The following is an 18659-nucleotide window of genomic DNA, read 5'->3' as shown; positions in this document are numbered from 1 at the left end:
CAACTTTGAAGTAGCTTCTGGAAGGCTGTTAGGAGCTCTATTCTGTGCGGGGATGGGCAGTGATCCTAGTGGAGTTAACACTTTCCTAAGCTTTGTCCTCTTCCCTTTGTCGTGGGGTGTGTGTGTGTGTGTGTGTGTGTGTGTGTGTGTGTGTGTGTATTGTTTGGTGTTAGGGATTGAACCCAGAGACACTCTAACACTAAGTGGGGTGTGTGTGTGTGTGTGTGTGTGTGTGTGTGTGTGTGTGTGTGTGTGTGTGTGTGTGTGTGTGTGTGTGTGTGTGTGTTGTTTGGTGTTAGGGATTGAACCCAGAGACACTCTACCACTAAGCTACATCCCCAACTCTTATCTTGAGACAGGGTCATGCAAAGTTGCCCGAGCTGGGCTTGAGTGTGCAGTCTTCCTATCTCAGCCTTTGAAGTAGCTGGGATTACATGCCTGTGCCACCACACCCAGATCACCAGCGTGTCTTCATGAGCAACAAAAGACGTCTGCTGGACATAGCACCCTTCACTGTTTCTAAATGAAGATAAAAATTGTGAATGCTGCCAGGCGTGATGGTGCACGTTTGTAATCCCAACATTTGGAGGCTGAAACAGGAGGATCCGGGTTTGTGGACAGTCTCAGCTCCTCAGTGAGGCCCTTTGCAACTCATCGAGACCCTGACTGAAAATAAAGAATAAAAAATAGGCAGGGCGTGGTGGCGCACGCTGGTAATCCCCACTCTTGGGAGGCTGAGACAGGAGGATCATGCAGGTTTGAAGCCAGCCTCCGCTGGCGTAAGAGACCCTGTTTCCAAATAAAATATATAAAATAGGTCTGGGAGTGTAGCCCAGAGGTAGAAGGCCCCTGGGTTCCACCCCCAGTACCACAAAAAAAAAAAAAAAAAAAAGAATAAAAAATAGGGCTGGTTGGGGGTGTAGATTGAAGGTAGAATGCCCCTGGATTTCATCCTCAGTACCACACACACAAAAGTGGATGTGGGGTTTGTTGGGGTTTGTTTGTTGGTTTGCTTGTTTTTGATGATACTGGGGATTGAACCCAGGGGCATTCTACCTATGAAATACACCCCCGGCCCTATTTTATTTTGAAATAGAGTCTCACAGAGTTGTGAAAGCTCTTACTAAGTTGTTGAGGCTGGTCACGACCCTGCAGTCCTCCTATTTCAGCCTCTCAAGTACTGGAATTACAAGTTTTTACCGCCCATGCACAGCATGAATGTTTTACATAATTTTCTATCATTATAGTTTTTAATAAAATGACATGAGATTTTTTTGCTTGCTTTTTTTTTGGTGTTACTGGGGAATGAACTCAGAGTCATTATACCTCTGAGATATACCCCCAGCTCAATTTTATTTACTGGAAAATAGAGTCTTGCTAGGTTGCTACAAGCTTCTCTACGTTGCAAAGGATGGTTTCAAACCTTCAACAGTTGTCTTGTCTCAGCCTCCCAAGTACTGGGATTACAGTCATGTGCCACCATGCCCAGCTAAAATAATGGTTGGGCCGGGCGTGGTGGCGCACGCTTGTAATCCCCGCGCTTGGGAGGCGGAGACAGGAGGATCGCGCAGGTTCGAAGCCAGCCGCGCGCGCTGGTTTAGGAGATCCTGTTTCCAAAATGAAAATGTAAAAATAGGTCTGGGAGTGTAGCCCGGAGGTAGAAGGGCTTCCAGGAACCCCAGTACCACCAAATAAATAAATAAATAAAATAAAATAATGGGGTGTGTGTGTGTGTGTGTGTGTGTGTGTACGCGCGCGTGTCTGTCTGTCTCACTGGGGATTGAACCCAAGAGCTTTTTTTTTTTTTTTTTTTTTTTTGGTGGTATTAGGGATGGAACCCAGGGGATTTCTACTTCTGGGCTATACTCCCAGACTTATTTTTTTGTACTTTATTTGGAAACAGGGTCTCACTAAGTTGCTGAGAGCCTCACTGAGTAGCTGAGGCTGGCTTCGAACCTGTGTGATTCTCCTGTCTCAGCCTCCCAAGCGCGGGGATTTTAAGCGTGCTCTACCACACCCGCCCGGCTTTTTCTATTTTTTTTACTTTATTTTGAAACGGAGTATGAAAATAAAGTTTTGAAGCCCTCAGTGACTTAGATCCTATTTCAAAAGAAGATTAAAAACAGGACAGAGTGGAGCCAGGCATGGTGGCTCATATTTGCAATCCCAGCATTTGGGAGGCTGAGATAGGAGGATCACAGTTCTTGGATAGCCCCATCTACTACTTAGTGAGGCCCTTTGCAATTCAGTGAGACCCTGTTTCAAAATAAAGAATAAAAAATAGGGCTGGGGTGTAGCTTGGAAGTAGAATGTCCCTGGGTTCAATTCCCAGTGCTAAAAATAAATGTCAATACACAGACATCAGAGTTAGAGAGAGTGGGTGGGGATACAGAGGTGGAAGGATGGGACCCAGGGGCATCTAACCTCTACCCCAGCCCTGCTTGCTTGCTTGCTTGCTTGCTTGCTTGCTTGCTTGCTTGCTTGCTTGCTTTATTTATTTATTTATTTATTTATTTATTTATTTATTTATTGTGGTACCGGGGTTCCTGAAAACCCTTCTACTTCCGGGCTACACTCCCAGACCCATTTTTTTTTTTTAATTTTTATTTGGAAACGGGGTCTCTTAAGCCAGCGTGGCTAGCTTCGAACCAGCGCGATCCTCCTGTCTCCACGTCCCAACGCCGGGGATTACAAGCGTGTGCCACCATGCCTGGCCCTGCTTTATTTTTTATTTGGAAAAAAGCTCTTGCTAAGTAGCTGAGGCTAACTGATTTTTCTCGTCTTATTTCTTTTCAGGTTTTGAATGAAGAATGTGATCAAAACTGGTACAAGGCAGAGCTCAACGGGAAGGACGGCTTCATTCCCAAGAACTACATAGAAATGAAACCACACCCGTAAGTCAGGCACCTCTGGTTTCCCAGGCGGGAGGATACCCACCTGCCTATTTCAAATACTGTGTTTAAAATTGTAGCCACTGAGCCAGGGATGGTGGTGCACGCTTATAATCCCAGCATTCGGGAGGCTGAGACTGGAGGATCGGTTTGCGGACAGCCTCAGCTACTAAGTGAGGCCCTCCGCAACTTAGTGAGATCCTGTTTCAAAGTAAAGAATAAAAATTCTTTCAGAGGTAGAATGCCCCTGGGTTCCATCCCCAGACCCTCAAAAAAAATTGTAGCCACTAGAATAGATGTCATACTATTCTGTCTCTCTAGAAAACTAACAAAGCATGTTGATTGTACATGTTAATAGTAATGTATAAAGCCAGGCGTGGTGGCACACACTTGTAATCCCAGCATTCGGAGGCTGAGACCAGAGGATTGCGGTTTGTGGACTGCCTCAGCTACTTAGTGATCCCCTCCACAACTTAGTGAGACCCTGTTTCAAAATAAAGAATAAAAAATAGGGCAGGGGGTGTAGCTTGGAGGTCAAATGCCCCTGGGTTCCATCCCCAGACCCATCAAAAAAAAAAAAAAAAGTAATGTATAATGAAGCTAGGCCCAGTGATGTACACCTGTAATCCTAGTACTTAAAAGGCTGAGAGGAGGATTACATTTTTGAGACCACCCTTAGCAACTTAGCAAGGCCCTCAGCAACTTAGTGAGAATTAGTTCAACATAAAAAGAAAGGAACTGGAGGTAGAATGCCCCTGGGTTCAATCCCCAGTACCAAGAAAGGTAAAACAGTCGTTTGCAAGCCTTGCTCGTGTGTGAGGGGAAGCCCCAGCTCTTGGTGCTGGGCCTTGAGTGCTGTTAAGGGGCAACACCAAGTGAGGCTCTGGGTGACTTAACGTGGTAACCCCGGCCCTCCCCACTGCCACCAGCCACCATGTACCTGTCACCTCTTCGCTCCTTTTCTCCCAAGTACTGAGGCAGATCCTGACCACAAGTTGGATTCCTTCTCGTCCAGTCCCATTTCGTCTCGTCTCTTCTTTTTTACTAGATTTTTTTTCTTCTTTTTTGGGGGAGGGCGGTGGTACTGGGGTTCCTGGAAGCCCGTCTACCTCTGGGCTACATTCCCAGACCTATTTTTACATTTTTTTATTTGGAAACAGGGTCTCCTAAGCCAGCGCGTGCGGCTGGCTTCGAACCTGCGCGATCCTCCTGTCTCCGCCTCCCAAATTGGGGGATTACAAGCGTGCACCACCACGCCCGGCTTATTCTTTTTTTTTTTTTTTTTTTTTTTTTTTTTTTTTTTTGGTGGTACTGAGGATGAAACCCAGGGGCCTTCTACCTCCAGGCTACACTCCCAGACCTATTTTATATTTTATTTGGAAACAGGGTCTCTTAAGCCAGATGAGGCTGGCTTTGAACCTGCGCGATCCTCCTGTCTCAGCCTCCCAAGTGCGGGGATTACAAGCGTGCGCCACCACACCCGGCCTTATTCTTTATTTTGAAACCGGATCTCACTGAGTTGCAGAGGGCCTCACTTAAGTAGCTGAGGCTGTCCGCGAACCGTGATCCTCGGGTCTCAGCCTCCCGAATGCTGGGATTACAAGCGTGTGCCGCCACACCCAGCTCAGACCTCTTTTTTATATTTTATTTGGAGACAGGGTCTCAGTAAGTTTCTGAGAGCCTCACTAAGCAGCCGAGGCTGGCTTCGAACCTGCGCGATCCTCCTGTCTCAGCCTCCCCAAACGCTGGGATTACAGGCATGCGCCACCACGCCCGGCTACCCCAGCCCTTTTTAGTTTTGTTTGGAAACAGGGTCTCACTACGTTGCTTGAGAGTCTTGCTACATTGCCAAGGCTCTCGTCAAACCTGTAATCTTTTTGTCTCGGCCCCCAAGTACCAGGATTACAGGTGTGGGCCACCATGCCTGGCCCTCCCCGCCCCACACACGCACACCGTGTTGCTCAGGCTACTCTCAACCTCTTAGGCTCAAATGATTTTCCACCTCAGCCTCCTGAGTGCTGGCACTACAGGCGTGTACCACCATACTCAGCTCAAATTTGTTCTTTTGGCAGTCCATGCCAGGCATACCTCTGCGATGCTCTACACCACACACACACAATTTTATTTCTTATTTTGGAAGTAGGGTCTTGATAGATTGATGAGAGTCTCACTATTTGCTGAGACTGTCCCAGAGCCTGCAGTCCTCCTGGCTCAGCCTCCTGAAGTACTAGGATTACAAGCGATTGCCACCTCACCCACCTTAAATATTTTGTTTGTTTTGGTACTGAAGGCTGGGCCCAGAGGCATTCTAGCTTCAAGCTACACCTGCAGGTGGACTGACCTTTCTTCCTTCCTTCAGTACTAGGGATGGAACCTGGGGGTATTGTACCTCTGAGCTACACCCCCAGCCCTATTTTTTATTCTTTATTTTGCAACAGAGCCTCGCTGAGTAAAGGGCCTCCCTAAGTAGCTGAGGCCCTCTGCAAACCGTGATCCTCCCGTCTCAGCCTCCCGAATCCTGGGATTACAAATGTGCGCCACCACGCCCAGCTTTGGATTTTATTTTCTACTGGAAACAAGGCCTCTAGGTTGCTGAGACTGTCACTAAGTTGCCGAGGCTGACTTTGAACCTGTCATCCTCCTGTCTCAGCCTCCCAAGTGTTGGGAGTACAGGCACGTGTCACCACGCCCAGCTAAACATCTTAAAAGCAGCCTTGGTTGTAGGCCACACAGAAACAGGGCAAGTTTAGGTCAAGAGCCATGCTTTGCTAGTTACAGCACCGGATCCAGCGATGATAAAACCAGCTTCAGCTCCTTTTCATTTTCATGTTTTCAGACTGAAAGGGAACCCAGGAGAATAACCATACTCTGATTTTTATATTAAATACAAGACCCGTGGCTCAGAATCTTAGTTTTTTTCTAGATAGTTTCAGGTAACATGGGCATTTTGGGGTTTTTTGTTTTGTGGCACTGGGGATGGAACCCAGAACACTGTCACTGAACTGCACCTCCAGCCCTTTATACCCTGTATACTTTTTTTTTTTTTGAGACAGGGCCGTACCTGGTAGCATTTTGTATCTGACTGTTGAGAAAAAAAATAGAAAAGGCGACCTTCTTTGGACAGTTGATTCAAAAGTCACTTTCAGCAGGGCATGGTGACTCCTGCCTGTAATTTGAGTACTTGGGAGGCTGAGACAGGAGGATTTAGGTTCAAGCCAACACCTTAGTGAGGCTCTTACCAATTTGGCAAGATGCTTTTTCCAAATAAAAAATAAAATAGAGCCGGGCGTGATGGCACACCCTTGTAATACACACTTGTCATCCCAGCATTTGGGAGGCTCAGACAGGAGGATCACAGTTCACAGGCAGCCTCAGCTACTTAGGCCATTTTCAACTCAGTGAGACTCTGTTTCAAAAATTAAGAATAAAAAAATTGGGCTGGGGATGTAGCTCAGAGGTAGAACGCCCCTGGGTTCCATCCCCAGTACTACAAAATAAATAGGGAGGTAGGGAGGGAGGTAAAGCTGGGGTGGTAACTCAAAGGTAGAATACCCCTGGGTTCCACCCCCAGCACCACAAAAAAGAAAGAAGCGAGTCGCTCCTGCGCCCCTTTCGTGCAGAGCTCTGGGGTGACGTCTGATGGGGAAGTGCCCACACCAGCTCTCTGGCTGAAGAGCGAGAAGCTCTCCTGGTCCGTGTCTGCCACATGGCCGGGGAAGACGGCGCTTGTGCCCCGTGGAGCCGCGGCCTCACAGGCACGGTTCCCACTGAGGGGCTGCCGTGCCTGGGTGGGCAGAGGTGTGGGGCAGAACAGACACCAGCCTACCCCCCATTCTTTGGAAAAAAGAAAGTATAAAAGAGAGCACCGCCTCACCTCACCTCACCTAGTGTGGCTTTATGTTAACATACTAAAAGCAGATTGGGAATGACCGCTGCCGCGGTGCAGTCCTGAGCGGTGCGTGCTGGGCAGAGCCACGTGTGTGCTTGGTAAGTGCATGTGGACGGGAGCCTGCAGCGTGCCATGAATAATAAATTGGAAAATAAATCTCTCCTCCACTTGGCTTCCTCCCTTGCTGCTTCTATTTTGTACAGACTCCTCTTTTAAAGATTTGTAGAACATTGGACTGTACAGATGTACTCGTAAATGTGCCACCATTAAGCTTGTCAGGCTCAGTGTAGCTCAGTGGTAGGTGCTTGCCTAGCATGCATGAGACCCTATGTTCCATCCCTAGCACTACAAAAAAATTATAGGAGGTCTGTCCCATTTATAAATGATAAGAAACGTTGAGGGAACTTAAAGTGGTGGAGGTTAGATGTTTTAACTGAGAGCGACAGCTCCTCGTCAGTGTACTGTCCCTTCTGCTCGGTGGGACGTCTTTCAGAGAGGGGATGTGAGTGTATTTTATGAAATAGCAGATCCACTGACCTTTGTGGGGTTTTTGTTTTTTGTTTGCAGTACTGTGGATTCATCCCAGGGGCATTCTACCTCTGAGCTACTCCCCCAGCCCTATTTTTTATTCTTTATTTGGAAACAGGGTCTTACTAAGTTGCAGAAGGCCTCACTAAGTAGCTGAGGCTGTCCGTGAACCACGATCCTCTTCTCTCAGCCTCCAGAATGCTGAGATTGCAAGTGTGTGCCACTACCCCTGGCCTCCACAGATCTTTATTTAATGAATTTTATTTATTTATTTATTTATTTATTTTTGCAGTACTGGGTCTGGAACCCAGGGGCATTCTACCTCTGAGCTACAACCCCAGCACTATTTTTTATTCTTTAATTTTGAAATAGGGTCTCAATGAGTTGCAGAGGGCCTCACTAAGTAGCTGAGGCTGTCTGCGAACCAGGATCCTCCTGTCTCAGCCTCCCAAATGCTGGGATTACAAGTGTGCGCCACCACGCCCAGCTCAGTATTTTCCTTCCTTCCTTCCTTCCTTTTTTTTTTTTTTTTTTTTTTTTTTTTTTTTTTTTTTTTTGAGGTACTGGGGTTCCTGTAAACCCTTCTACCTCCGGCTACACTCCCAGACCTATTTTAAACTTTTTTATTTGGAAACAGGGTCTCTTAAGCCAACGTGGCTGGCTTCGAACCTGCGCCATCCTCCTGTCTCCGCCTCCCAAGCGTGGGGATTACAAGCGTGCGCCACCACGCCCGGCAGTATTTTTAATTTTTGAAACAGGGTCTCACTGAGTTGCAAAGAGCCTCACTAAGTAGCTGAGGCTGTCCGTGAACCGTGATCCTACAGTCTCAGCCTCCCGAATGCTGGGGTTACAAGCGTGCACCTCCACACCTGGCCTACAATTTTCTTTTAAATTGGAAATAAAATTAAGATGATCTTAGACTGGGGGGGAGAAAACACTGCAACTTAGCAAATTTATGAATGTCTGCCCATAAGGAAAGGTCTTGAAACACACCCATACAGCTGCCAATAGTCAGTGCTTGTGGGGATTGAGGAAGTCTTGAGTTTTATTTTTACTTCAAATACATCTAGACCTTTTCAATTTATATTAATTACTCTATACCTTAAAGTGAGGGGCTGTGGCCTGTAATTTCAGTGACTTGGGAGGCAGAGACAGGAGAATCTAGTTTGAGACCAGCCTGGGCAATATAGCAAGACCCTATCTGGAAACAAAAAGGGCTGGTGGGTTGTTGCTCAGTGTTAGTGGTCCTGGTGGGAAGATGTTGAAGTCCAGGAGGACAGGGGTGCTGTGGAGAACCTGCACCCCCCCCTCGTGCAGCGGGGGCACGCGGGCAAGGCTGCTGAGGCTTCTCACGCGTTCAGTGCGCTCTCCAAAAATGTCCAAGCGGCCTTGATACTGGCAGCTGTTTTCATCTTTAGAAATCCTCTGGCCTGTTGAGTTTGCGATTTCTTTCATGTGGCCTGATTCCCAGGCACCACAGGACTTAACCCCTGAGCATTTGTAGAAGCAGGTGGATGTGTTATACCAGCTCCTTTGCAACTTGGCATCTGATTGTGCCAGGTGGGAGAGAGCAAGAGGATGAGGCCTCGGGTAGCTGAGGCCGCCTCTGCACACCTGCCTGAAGGTCATTGTGTGCCGTGTATTAGAAACGCCTTGCAGTAGGGTTGCTTATAAGATAGAAAGGTTAAGTTTATAACTTCAGTGAACTATTTAATACACGTGCTATTATCGTTTGCACATTAAATGGATGCTAGTTATCATGTAAGATGGGTCTTGGCTATAAATGTTTGTGCTTTTAAAAAATAATAAAACAAGGGGGAGTGGTGAGTTGGCCTGGGCCACCCTCCCCCCTCATGCCATTTTGGCATAGGGCTGTAACTATTTTCTGAATTTCTATTTTCTGTATTTCTATCTTTTTAATAAACTTCTTTAAATCTTAAAAATAAAATAAAAAATAATAAAACAAGCTGGGCGTGCGGTGGTGCACCCTTGTAATCCCCGCATTTGGGAGGCTGCTGAGACAGGAGGATTGCGGTTCGTGGGCAGCCTCAGCTACTTAGTGAGGCCCTTTGCAACTCAGTGAGTTCTTGTTTCAAAATAAGAATAAAAAATACGGCTAGGGGTGTAGCTCAGAGTTAGAATGCCCCTGGGTTCCATCACCAGTACTGCAAATAAGTTTAATAATAATAATAATAATAATAATAATAATAATAATAATAATAATAATAAAAAGCCAGGCGTTGGTGGCACACGCTTGTAATCCCAGTACTTAGGGGGCTGAGACAGGAGGATCGCAGGCTCACAGCAAGCCTCAACTACTTAGGCCCTCCACAACTTAGATTTTTTTTTTTTTTTGGTACTGGGGTTCCTGGAAGCCCTTCTACCTCCAGGCTACACTCCCAGACCTATTTTTACATTTTTATTTGGAAACAGGGTCTCCTGAGCCAGCGCGCGCGGCTGGCTTCAAACCTGCGCCATCCTCCTGTCTCTGCCTCCCAAGCACGGGGATTACAAGCGTGCGCCACCACGCCCAGCTAATTTAGATCATTTTTCAGAATAATAAGAAAAAGAAAAGGAGAAAGGAAGAAACACAAGCCGAGCATGGTGGTGCATGCTTGTAATCCCAGTATTTGTGAGGCTGAGACAGGAGGATCACAAGTTCGGGACAGCTTCAGCAAGTAGCAAGACTTTTAATAACCTATCAAGTCCTAGTTTCAAAACAAAACATAAAAACGGGGGGCTGGAGGTGTACCTAGAGGTAGAATGCCTCTGGGTTCAATCCCCAGCACCACAAAAAATTATTAATCATAGCAAAACATTGGAAGATAGCCGGGCGTGGTGGCGCACGCTTGTGATCCCAGCATTCCGGAGGCTGAGACTAGAGGATTGCGGTTTGCGGACAGCTTCAGTTAGTGAGGCCCTCCACAACTTATTGAGACCCTGTTTCAAAATAAAGAATTAAAATAGGGCAGGGGGTGTAGCTTGGAGGTCAAATGCCTCTGGGTTTCATCCCCAGACCTGCCAAAAAAAAAAAAAAAAAAAATTGGAAGATGATTGTGAAAAGAGCATCGTTAGTAACAGACCGCCTTGCCCTGCTCTTATAGAGGTGTCCCCCATTTCTTCCCAGTGAGCCACAGGCCAGTTGCTTCCACAATTTTCCATGAATTCAGCCTCCCTTTTTTTCTAGCCAAAGTGAAATCATATTGGGAACAGAAGCATCTGTAACTTGCTTCAGATGAAAAATCTTGATTTGGGAACTATGTTGTGTGTGTGGTAAATTATGATGTCTTTATGTTGTGTTTCTTTTGCTATCCAGGGCTGTGTGTGTGTGTGTTACTGTGGATGGAACCTGGGGCAGGGCATTCTACCTTCCAGCTATACCCTCAGCCCTATTTTTTTATTCTTTATTTTGAAACAAGGTCTCACTGAGTTGCAGAAGGCCTCACTGAGTAGCTGAGGCTGTCCGCGAACCGTGATCCTCCCGTCTCATCCTCCCAAATGCTGGGATTACAAACCTGCGCCGCCACCCCTGGCTGTTTGTTTGCTGTTTTTTGTGTGTTGGGGGGGTGTTTGTTTGGGTCCTGGGGATTGAGCCCAGGGGTGTCCTGCCTCCAGGCTATACCCCCAGCCCTCTGTACTTACTGACTTATTCATTTATTTGTGCTGGTTACTGAACCTAAGGCAATGCATGTATGCAAGAACCCTCCCACTGAGCTACAGCCCTTATTTTTTATTTTGAACAGATCTCTCTAAAATGCTGAAGCTGGCTTCAAGCCTGCAATTCTTTGTCTCAGCCTTCCAAGTAAGTGGGCTCATAGGCATACACCACCACACTCGGCCTATGTTGTGTTTTGTTTTATTTATTTATTTATTTATTATTTTATTTTTGTGGTGATGGGTGTCAGACCTAGGGCCTCATGCTTGCTAGGCAGGTATTGTACTGCTGAGCCCACCCCAGCCCCTTTCTGACGCTTTGGGAAGCTGAGCACTGGGACATGGCCCAGAAAGACACCCAAGAGGAGTGCCGGCCGCGGTAACTGGTAGATGCTGCTTTCATCGCCCTCTTATTGGAGGAACCCAGGTGCATTCTACCTCTGAGCTACACCCCCAGCCCTATTTTTTTTATTGTGTGTGTGTGTGTGTGTGTGTGTGTGTGTGTGTGTGTGGTACTGAGGGTGGAACCCTGTGGCCTTCTGCCTCTGGGCTACACCCCCATACCTATTTTATTTTATTTTATTTTATTTTATTTTATTTTATTTTATTTTATTTTATTTTATTTTGGGTACTAGGGATGGAACCCAGGGGCATTGTACCTCCTAGTGACACCCCCAGCCCTATTTTTTTTTTTTTTTTAGTGTGTGTGTATGTGTTACTGAGGGTGGAATACTGAGGCCTTCTACCTCTGGGCTACACTCCCATACCCCATTTTATTTTATTTTATTTTGTTTTATTTTGGGTACTGGGGATGGAACCCAGGGGCATTGTACCTCTGAGCGACACCCCCAGCCCTATTTTTTATTCTTTATTTATTTATTTTTGAAACAGGGTCTTACTGAGTTGCAAAGGGCCTCACTAAGTATCTGAGGCTGGCTTCACACCTGCGCAATCCTCCTGTCTCAGCCTCCCAAATGCTGGGATTACAAGCATGTGCCACCACACCTGGCTCCCATACCTATTTTATACTTTATTTGGAAACAGGGTCTCATTAAGTTGCTGAGAGCGTCACTAAGTAGCTGAGGCTGGCTTCGAACCTGTGCCCTGTGCAATCCTCCTGTCTCAGCCTCCCAAGCACTGGGATTACAAGCATGCACCACCACGCCTGACTTTTTCATAGCCCATTAGCAGGTGTGGCCCTGCTGCCACCATATCCACTGGCTGCGAGAAGGGCTGTCCACCCCAGTGTCCCTCCTGTACTGCTCATCCAGAGGCCTGGACTTGGGCTTGGGTGCCCATTTTCAAGTGTCTTCCTTCAATGGTGCCCAGATGTTTCTCTCTGCGAAGTGGAGTGGGTTGGAGCTCTTTGAAGGTCTATCTCGGGGACAACGCAACCCAACACCCTCCCATCTTGGGCACATTGAGACCAGAGGGTAAAGAACCAGCCCCATCCTCTGGCAAGCGGCGTCCTGTTACTTGCATTCAAAGCTGGACATGCCGTTTCTTTCTGGGGAAGCAGATGTTGACTGGCTTGCCTTCCTTCCTTAGGTGGTTTTTTGGCAAAATCCCCAGAGCCAAGGCAGAAGAAATGCTTAGCAAACAGCGGCACGATGGGGCCTTTCTAATCCGAGAGAGTGAGAGTGCGCCTGGGGATTTCTCCCTCTCCGTCAAGTAAGTGTTTCCTGCTGGAGTCTCTGGCTGACTAAATTGGGCCATTGGTCAGGTGTCTGGCTACACACAAACTCTTAGGGGTTTAGCCTGCTCAGTATTGTAACTTCACTTCCAAATCCTAGCTTCTGCGTTCTCATAAAGAAACGGTTCTGGCAGCGCTAGGTCTTCCTCTGTGTTGGGGTGGGTCTTGAGCTGGCAGCAGCCCCTCAGACAGCACGCGCCGGCCATGTCCCCCGGGCCCCACCATGCGTGGCCTGCCCTGGTGGGGCTCCTGCTGCTATCTGAGGAGCAGCTGGTTGCCATCGCAGCCGCCTGTACCAAGGAGCAGTCTAGCAGCCCCGGCGCAGGCCTCTCACGTAGCTTCAAAAGGTTACAGAGAGGGTCGGGAAATGTTTTTTTGCCCAGTATAAGTTTAAGTGTGGAAGGGAGCTGGTAAGCAGTGAATGGGGAAGACAGAGTCTTACCACCTTGGCAGTCATGTTGAACATAAATTGGAACTTCAAAGATTCTGCTAATCACACCTATCTATGAAGTAAGGATTTTTTTTTTTTTTTTTTTTTTTTTTTTTTTTTTTTTGGTGGTACTGGGGGTGGAACCCAGAGGCTTTCTACCTCTGGGCTGTACTCCCAGACCCATTTTATATTTTATTTGGAAACAGGGTCTCACTAAGTTGCTGAGAGCCTCACTAAGTAGCTGAGGCTAGCTTCAAACCTGCGCGATCCTCCTGTCTCAGCCTCCCAAGCGCGGGGATTACAAGTGTGTGCCCCCACGCTCGGCTTTTTTTTTTTTTTTTTTTTTTTTTTTTTTTTTTTTAATGGTACTAGGGGTGGAACCCAGGGGCTTTCTATCTCCAGGGTATGCTCCCAGACCTATATTATAGTTTATTTGAAATGGTCTCACTCCATTGCTGAGAACCTCATTCAGTAGCTGAGGCTGGCTTCGAACCTGTGCGATCATCCTGTCTCAGCCTCCCAAGCACGGGGAGTACAAACGTGAGCCACCTCACCCAGCTAGTTTCTATATTTTTAATGTTTTCTACATTCATGCTGAGCATGGTGGCACATGCTTGTAATCTCAGTACTTTGGGAGGCTGAGGCAGGAGGATCACAGGTTCGAAGACAACTTCCAACAACTAATGAGGCTCTCGTCAACCTAGTAAGACCCTGTTTCAGAATAAAAATTAAGAAAAAAAAATTAGAACTGGAGGTGTAGCTCAGAGGTAGAATGCCCCTGGGCTCAATCCACAAAAAATAAAAATAAATAAAAGATTCATATTACTATGCTTTTCTTTATTTTCGGTGCTGAGGGTTGAACTAAGAGGCATTCCACCTTCAAGCTACAGCCCAACCCCCCTTTTTTTCTGTGGTACTGGGGATGGAACCCAGGGGCGTTCTACCTCTGAGCTACACCCCGGCCCTGTTCTTTATTCTTTATTTTGAAACAGGGTCTCGCTGAGTTGCGGAGGGCCCCACTAAGTAGCCGAGGCTGGCATCACCATGCCCGGCTCATACTAGGCGATTTCAAACATGGCCATTGCTGTGCTCACTGCAGGCGTCCCTGAGTGAATCTGCGTGGTCACAGTGCCACTGGACACGCCCTTCCTCCCGAGGCCTTCTCATGGTCCACATTTTTTTCTTGTCCATTCTGGGCAACCTAGCAAGACCCCATCTCAAAACAAAGAACTAATGAGGGCAGGGCGCAGTTCAGTGGTGGAGCGCCTTCCTCGCATGTGTGAGACCCTGGGTTAGACCAGAGCTTTTTGTTACAATTGTTCTATTATTGTTAATCTCTTACTGGAAGTCAAGCTTTAACCGGGTACATGTGTGTGTGGTGGGGGAAGAAGAGAGGGCTCGCACTATCTGTGTTTGGAGTCACCGGGTAGTGGACTGCATCCCCAAGGATAGGAGAGCAAGCACCCTGCAAACACTTGGTCCCTTGAGCCCTCTGGCTTAACGCTCAGTGCTGCCACCTACTGGCTTGTGTTTAGGAAGTGTTCCATTTCTTCAAGCTTTCAAACTGAAGGAGACTCCATTCACCGCACAGACGTTCTCGGAGTGCCTTTTGAGGACTTGGCAGTGAATGGGACAGCAGAGCCCTCGCTGAGCTGCTGTTCCGGCAGATGTCGCCATGACAGCCTCCGTGGCTCACCGCACTCTTGTCATTTTTGCCACCTCCGCAGCGAAGGGTGTCGTCTGGTGATGGAGTCATTGTTTCTTTGATGCTTGGGCCTCTTTTAGTGTCCCAGCATGTCCTTTTTATTGTGAGACATTTTTCTCATAGAAAGAGAAAACTAAAATCTCTGAATGGAGCCAGGCGTGGTGGCGCACACTTCTAATCCCCGCGCTTGGAAGGCTGAGACAGGAGGATGGCGCAGGTTCGAAGCCAGCCTCAGCTACTGAGTGAGGCTCTCAGCAGCTTAGTGAGACCCTGTTTCCAAATAAAATAGAAAATAGGTCTGGGAGTATAACCCGGAGGTAGAAAAGCCCCTGGGTTCCACCCCCAGTACCACCCAAAAAAAAAAAAAAAATCCTGAATTGAAAATTGAACTGTTCCTGGTTACAAGAGAGTTGTTGGCAGTATTTTCAGACCTTCTCATCTTATTTTCTCTTACTTTTTTTCTCCTCCTTCTCTTCTTTTTTTGTGATACTAAGGATCAAACCCAGAGGCATTCTACCTCTGAGCTGCACCCCTAGCCTCATTTTTTTATTCTTCATTTTGAAACAGGGGCTCACAAAGTTGTAGAAGCCTCACTAAGTAGCTGAGGCTGGCTTCGAACCCGTGCGATCCTCCTGTCTCAGCCTCCTAAGCGCGGGGATTATAAGCGTGCGCCACCACGCCCAGCCTTTTCTAGTTTTTAATGTCGCATCACATTTTAATTTTTGTTTTTTCCGTTGAGAGGGCAGTGGTTAAGTCACCTTGTGAGTAAGGCTGTTACTTGGTACCGTGCAGGGCACAAATGTTAGGACAGCGTCTGTATCTTACAAGCATCTTTAGAATCGGTCTGTTGGGTGGGTTGTCCTGTCTGAGGAGTCTTCCTTGGTTACTGGTGGCCCTGTCATGGAGGTCGCAGGGATACGCATTGACTCCCCAGCTTCGGGACAAGTTGCGTTGTGGTCCCTGCGCCCTCAGACTGTGCGGAGTGCTGCCAGGGCCGGCACACCTCCCCGCCGGGCAGCCGCCAGTTCACGTGTGTTGCTGCTCTCCCCAGGTTTGGCAATGATGTGCAGCACTTTAAGGTGCTCCGCGACGGAGCTGGGAAGTATTTCCTCTGGGTGGTGAAGTTCAATTCTTTGAATGAGCTGGTAGATTATCACAGATCAACATCCGTGTCCAGAAACCAGCAGATCTTCCTGCGGGACATAGAACAGGTGCCACAGGTAAGCCTGAGCCCCGCCAGAGAGATCGCGGGACTCTTCCCAGCTGTGAACAACTTCAAGCAAGCTGGTGCCCCCTGGAGAGTCATTCCTGGGGCTCCTCTGTCCATTATTCAGAATGTTACTCCTCAGTGACATCAGAGATCAGATCTGGCCGGGCGTGGGGGCGCACGCTTGTAATCCCAGCATTCGGGAGGCTGAGACCAGAGGATCACGGTTTGTGGACAGCCTCAGCTACTTAGGCCCTCTGCAACTCAGTGAGACCTGGTTTCAAAATAAAGAATAAAAAATAGGACATGGAGTGTAGCTCAGAGGTCAAATGACCCTGGGTTCTATCTCCAGACCTGCATAATAATAATAATAATAATAATAATAATAATAATAATAAATAAATAAAAGGAAAGCTGGGCATAGCGATGCATGCTTGCAATCCCAGTACTAGTGAGGCTGAAATGGGATCGCAGGTTCAAAGCCAGCCTTGGCAATTTAGTGAGGCACTCATCAACCTAGTGAGATCCTGTTTCCAAATAAATAAAATCAGGCTGAGGGTTTAGTTTGAGGATAGAATGGCTTTGGGTTCAATCCCCAATTAAGAAGAAAAAAAAAAGGCTGGGGTTGTAACTTGGAGGTAGACTGATCCCCCGCCCCCGTTCAGTCCCCAATGGCCCCCGCCCAGATAGACTATGGGGGGGAGGGGCAAGGAGTCCTCCGGGAGCTGGGAAGCTCGCAGCTGACGGGCTCCAGAACGTGAGTTTGGTTTCCCCTGCTCCTCTTCCGCAGCAGCCCACCTACGTCCAGGCGCTCTTCGACTTCGACCCCCAGGAGGATGGCGAGCTGGGCTTCCGCCGGGGAGACTTCATTCACGTCATGGATAACTCAGACCCCAACTGGTGGAAGGGGGCTTGCCATGGGCAGACCGGCATGTTTCCCCGCAATTATGTCACCCCCGTGAACCGGAACGTCTAAGAAGCAAGAAGAGATTATTTAAAGAAAGTGAAAGGTTAAAACACGCAAAGGAGTCCTACCCACAAGCTGCCTGTGAGCAGCGGGTGAGGGAGCTCGGGACGCCTGGCGGGCCGCGCGGGGACCCGCTCGCTCTGGTTGGAACTTTGGGGGGGTGGGGGGGCGTCGGATATCAAAATGCCAAAACTTACCTGTTGAATTAAGAAGAGTTTTTATTACAGATTCTCACTGCTGCTCCTGTTTTCCCCGTGTCCTTTTCCTCGTCCTTTTTCTCCTGTCCTCTGGTGCATGACGTTTAAGGCACATATAGTCCCAGCTGATGCCAATAATAAAAGAAAAGAAACCATGTGGGCTGGTATTTTCTCTATGCAAAATGTCTGTTCTAGTGGAAATGACTGAATGGAGAACAGTCTGGTCTGTGTTACACACACACATGCACGCACGCACACGTGCGTAAGGGAACCACGGGCAGCCTGAGCTGCTCTGGCTCTTGCTCCGGGGCTCCTGCTAGAGGAGGCCTGAGGCCGCCACCTTCAGCTCAAGTCTCCAGGTTCCCAGGTGTTTTGGAACTCCAGCTGGCAGGGCAGGCTGCCCCTGTAGCTTCCCAAGAAAATCAGACTGCAGACCGGAGCCTTCCCGCCTTGCCCCCCCATGTTATTACTGAGGATGTCATTTTTTTATAGTGCCTTTTTTTCTTGTTTCAAGGGTTGCTTATGAGTGTTTTTTTTATTATTTGTTTTAAAAATAAATTAAAGACAGTCCAGAACTTTTCAGCCAATTTGTCCCCTGCCCCGTGTAAATGTCCCCCCTCAGGAGGGGAGAGCAGGGCAGAGGGCTAGTGGAAGGAGGGCATGGGCACTGCCTGCGCTCAGCCAGAAGTTGTGGCGGGCTCAGCTTTAATGTCCGGGAGCCCTCAGAGCAAAGGGAGAGCCATGCACCTGGTGGGCAGCTGCAGGGCCTCTGCCGGCTTCCTGACCCCTCCCTGGCTCAGGCTGATCTGACCCTTCTAGCCCCATAGTCCCCAGGGACAAACCCCAGGGGAGGCGGCAGTGTCTAAACTGCCACGCTGGGCTGTGGCCGGGCTCTGCCCGCTCCTGCCCTGAGCTCGGAGTCGGGCAGTACTTGCTTTCTGCCTCTCCTGTTTGTTAAGTTAGCTCCTGGCCCTCACCTGTGTGTCCTCTAGCCTTCCAAGTGAGCCCCGGGGCAGTGGCAGGAGAGATGGGGAGGCCAGGCCAGGACTGAGGCTGTGGCGAAGCTCAACCCACCTTCTGTCGGGTTTGGTCCCCTGTGGTGACGTGCCTGTAAACCCTCTCTCCACACCGCGAAGTTGGTGACCTTGGCCTCTGGGTTGCGAGGGGCTGGGGCGCCCAGGCTCCGGCAGAGGGGACTCGGCCAGGCCCGCAGCGGTGCCTCTTCCGGACAAGCGTCTCCCGCACTCCTGGCTCGGCTTCCTCCTTTCCCTGCTGACGAAGAAAGGAATCTGGCGCTGTACACCTGGACCGTTTGATTGTTTTATTTTGAAATTGGTGTATATCATGAAGCCTTGCTGAACTAAGTTTTGTGTGTATATATTTAAAAAAAATCAGTGTTTAAATAAAAAGACCTATGTACTTAATCCTTTAACTCTGCGGATAGCATTTGGTAGGTAGTAATTAACTGTGAATAATAAACATACAATGAATTCTTCAC

At 48.2% G+C, this 18659-nt stretch overlaps 1 protein-coding gene across 2 annotated transcripts in view; it reads left to right on the top strand.

Moving 5' to 3' along the window:
- Nucleotides 1-16998, top strand: part of GRB2 (growth factor receptor bound protein 2) — a gene marked incomplete at its 5' end in the record, with an annotated part of 73003 nt that extends 56005 nt beyond the window's left edge. Inside the window, 4 exons of one of the 2 annotated variants that reach the window (XM_080713430.1) lie at nucleotides 2797-2894; nucleotides 12511-12633; nucleotides 15842-16010; nucleotides 16788-16998. In XM_080713430.1, the coding sequence (XP_080569556.1) occupies nucleotides 2797-2894; nucleotides 12511-12633; nucleotides 15842-16010; nucleotides 16788-16973 (576 nt within the window). In that variant the 3' untranslated portion in view covers nucleotides 16974-16998. The remainder of the gene's footprint in view (nucleotides 1-2796; nucleotides 2895-12510; nucleotides 12634-15841; nucleotides 16011-16787) is intronic. The other variant, XM_080713431.1, reaches the window with a different exon arrangement.
- Between the last annotated feature and the right edge of the window lie 1661 nt (nucleotides 16999-18659).

The sequence above is a fragment of the Muscardinus avellanarius genome (assembly GCF_963383645.1).
Source record: "Muscardinus avellanarius genome assembly, chromosome: 16".
Lineage (NCBI taxonomy): Eukaryota > Metazoa > Chordata > Mammalia > Rodentia > Gliridae > Muscardinus > Muscardinus avellanarius.
This window is presented reverse-complemented; position numbering and strand designations above follow the sequence as displayed.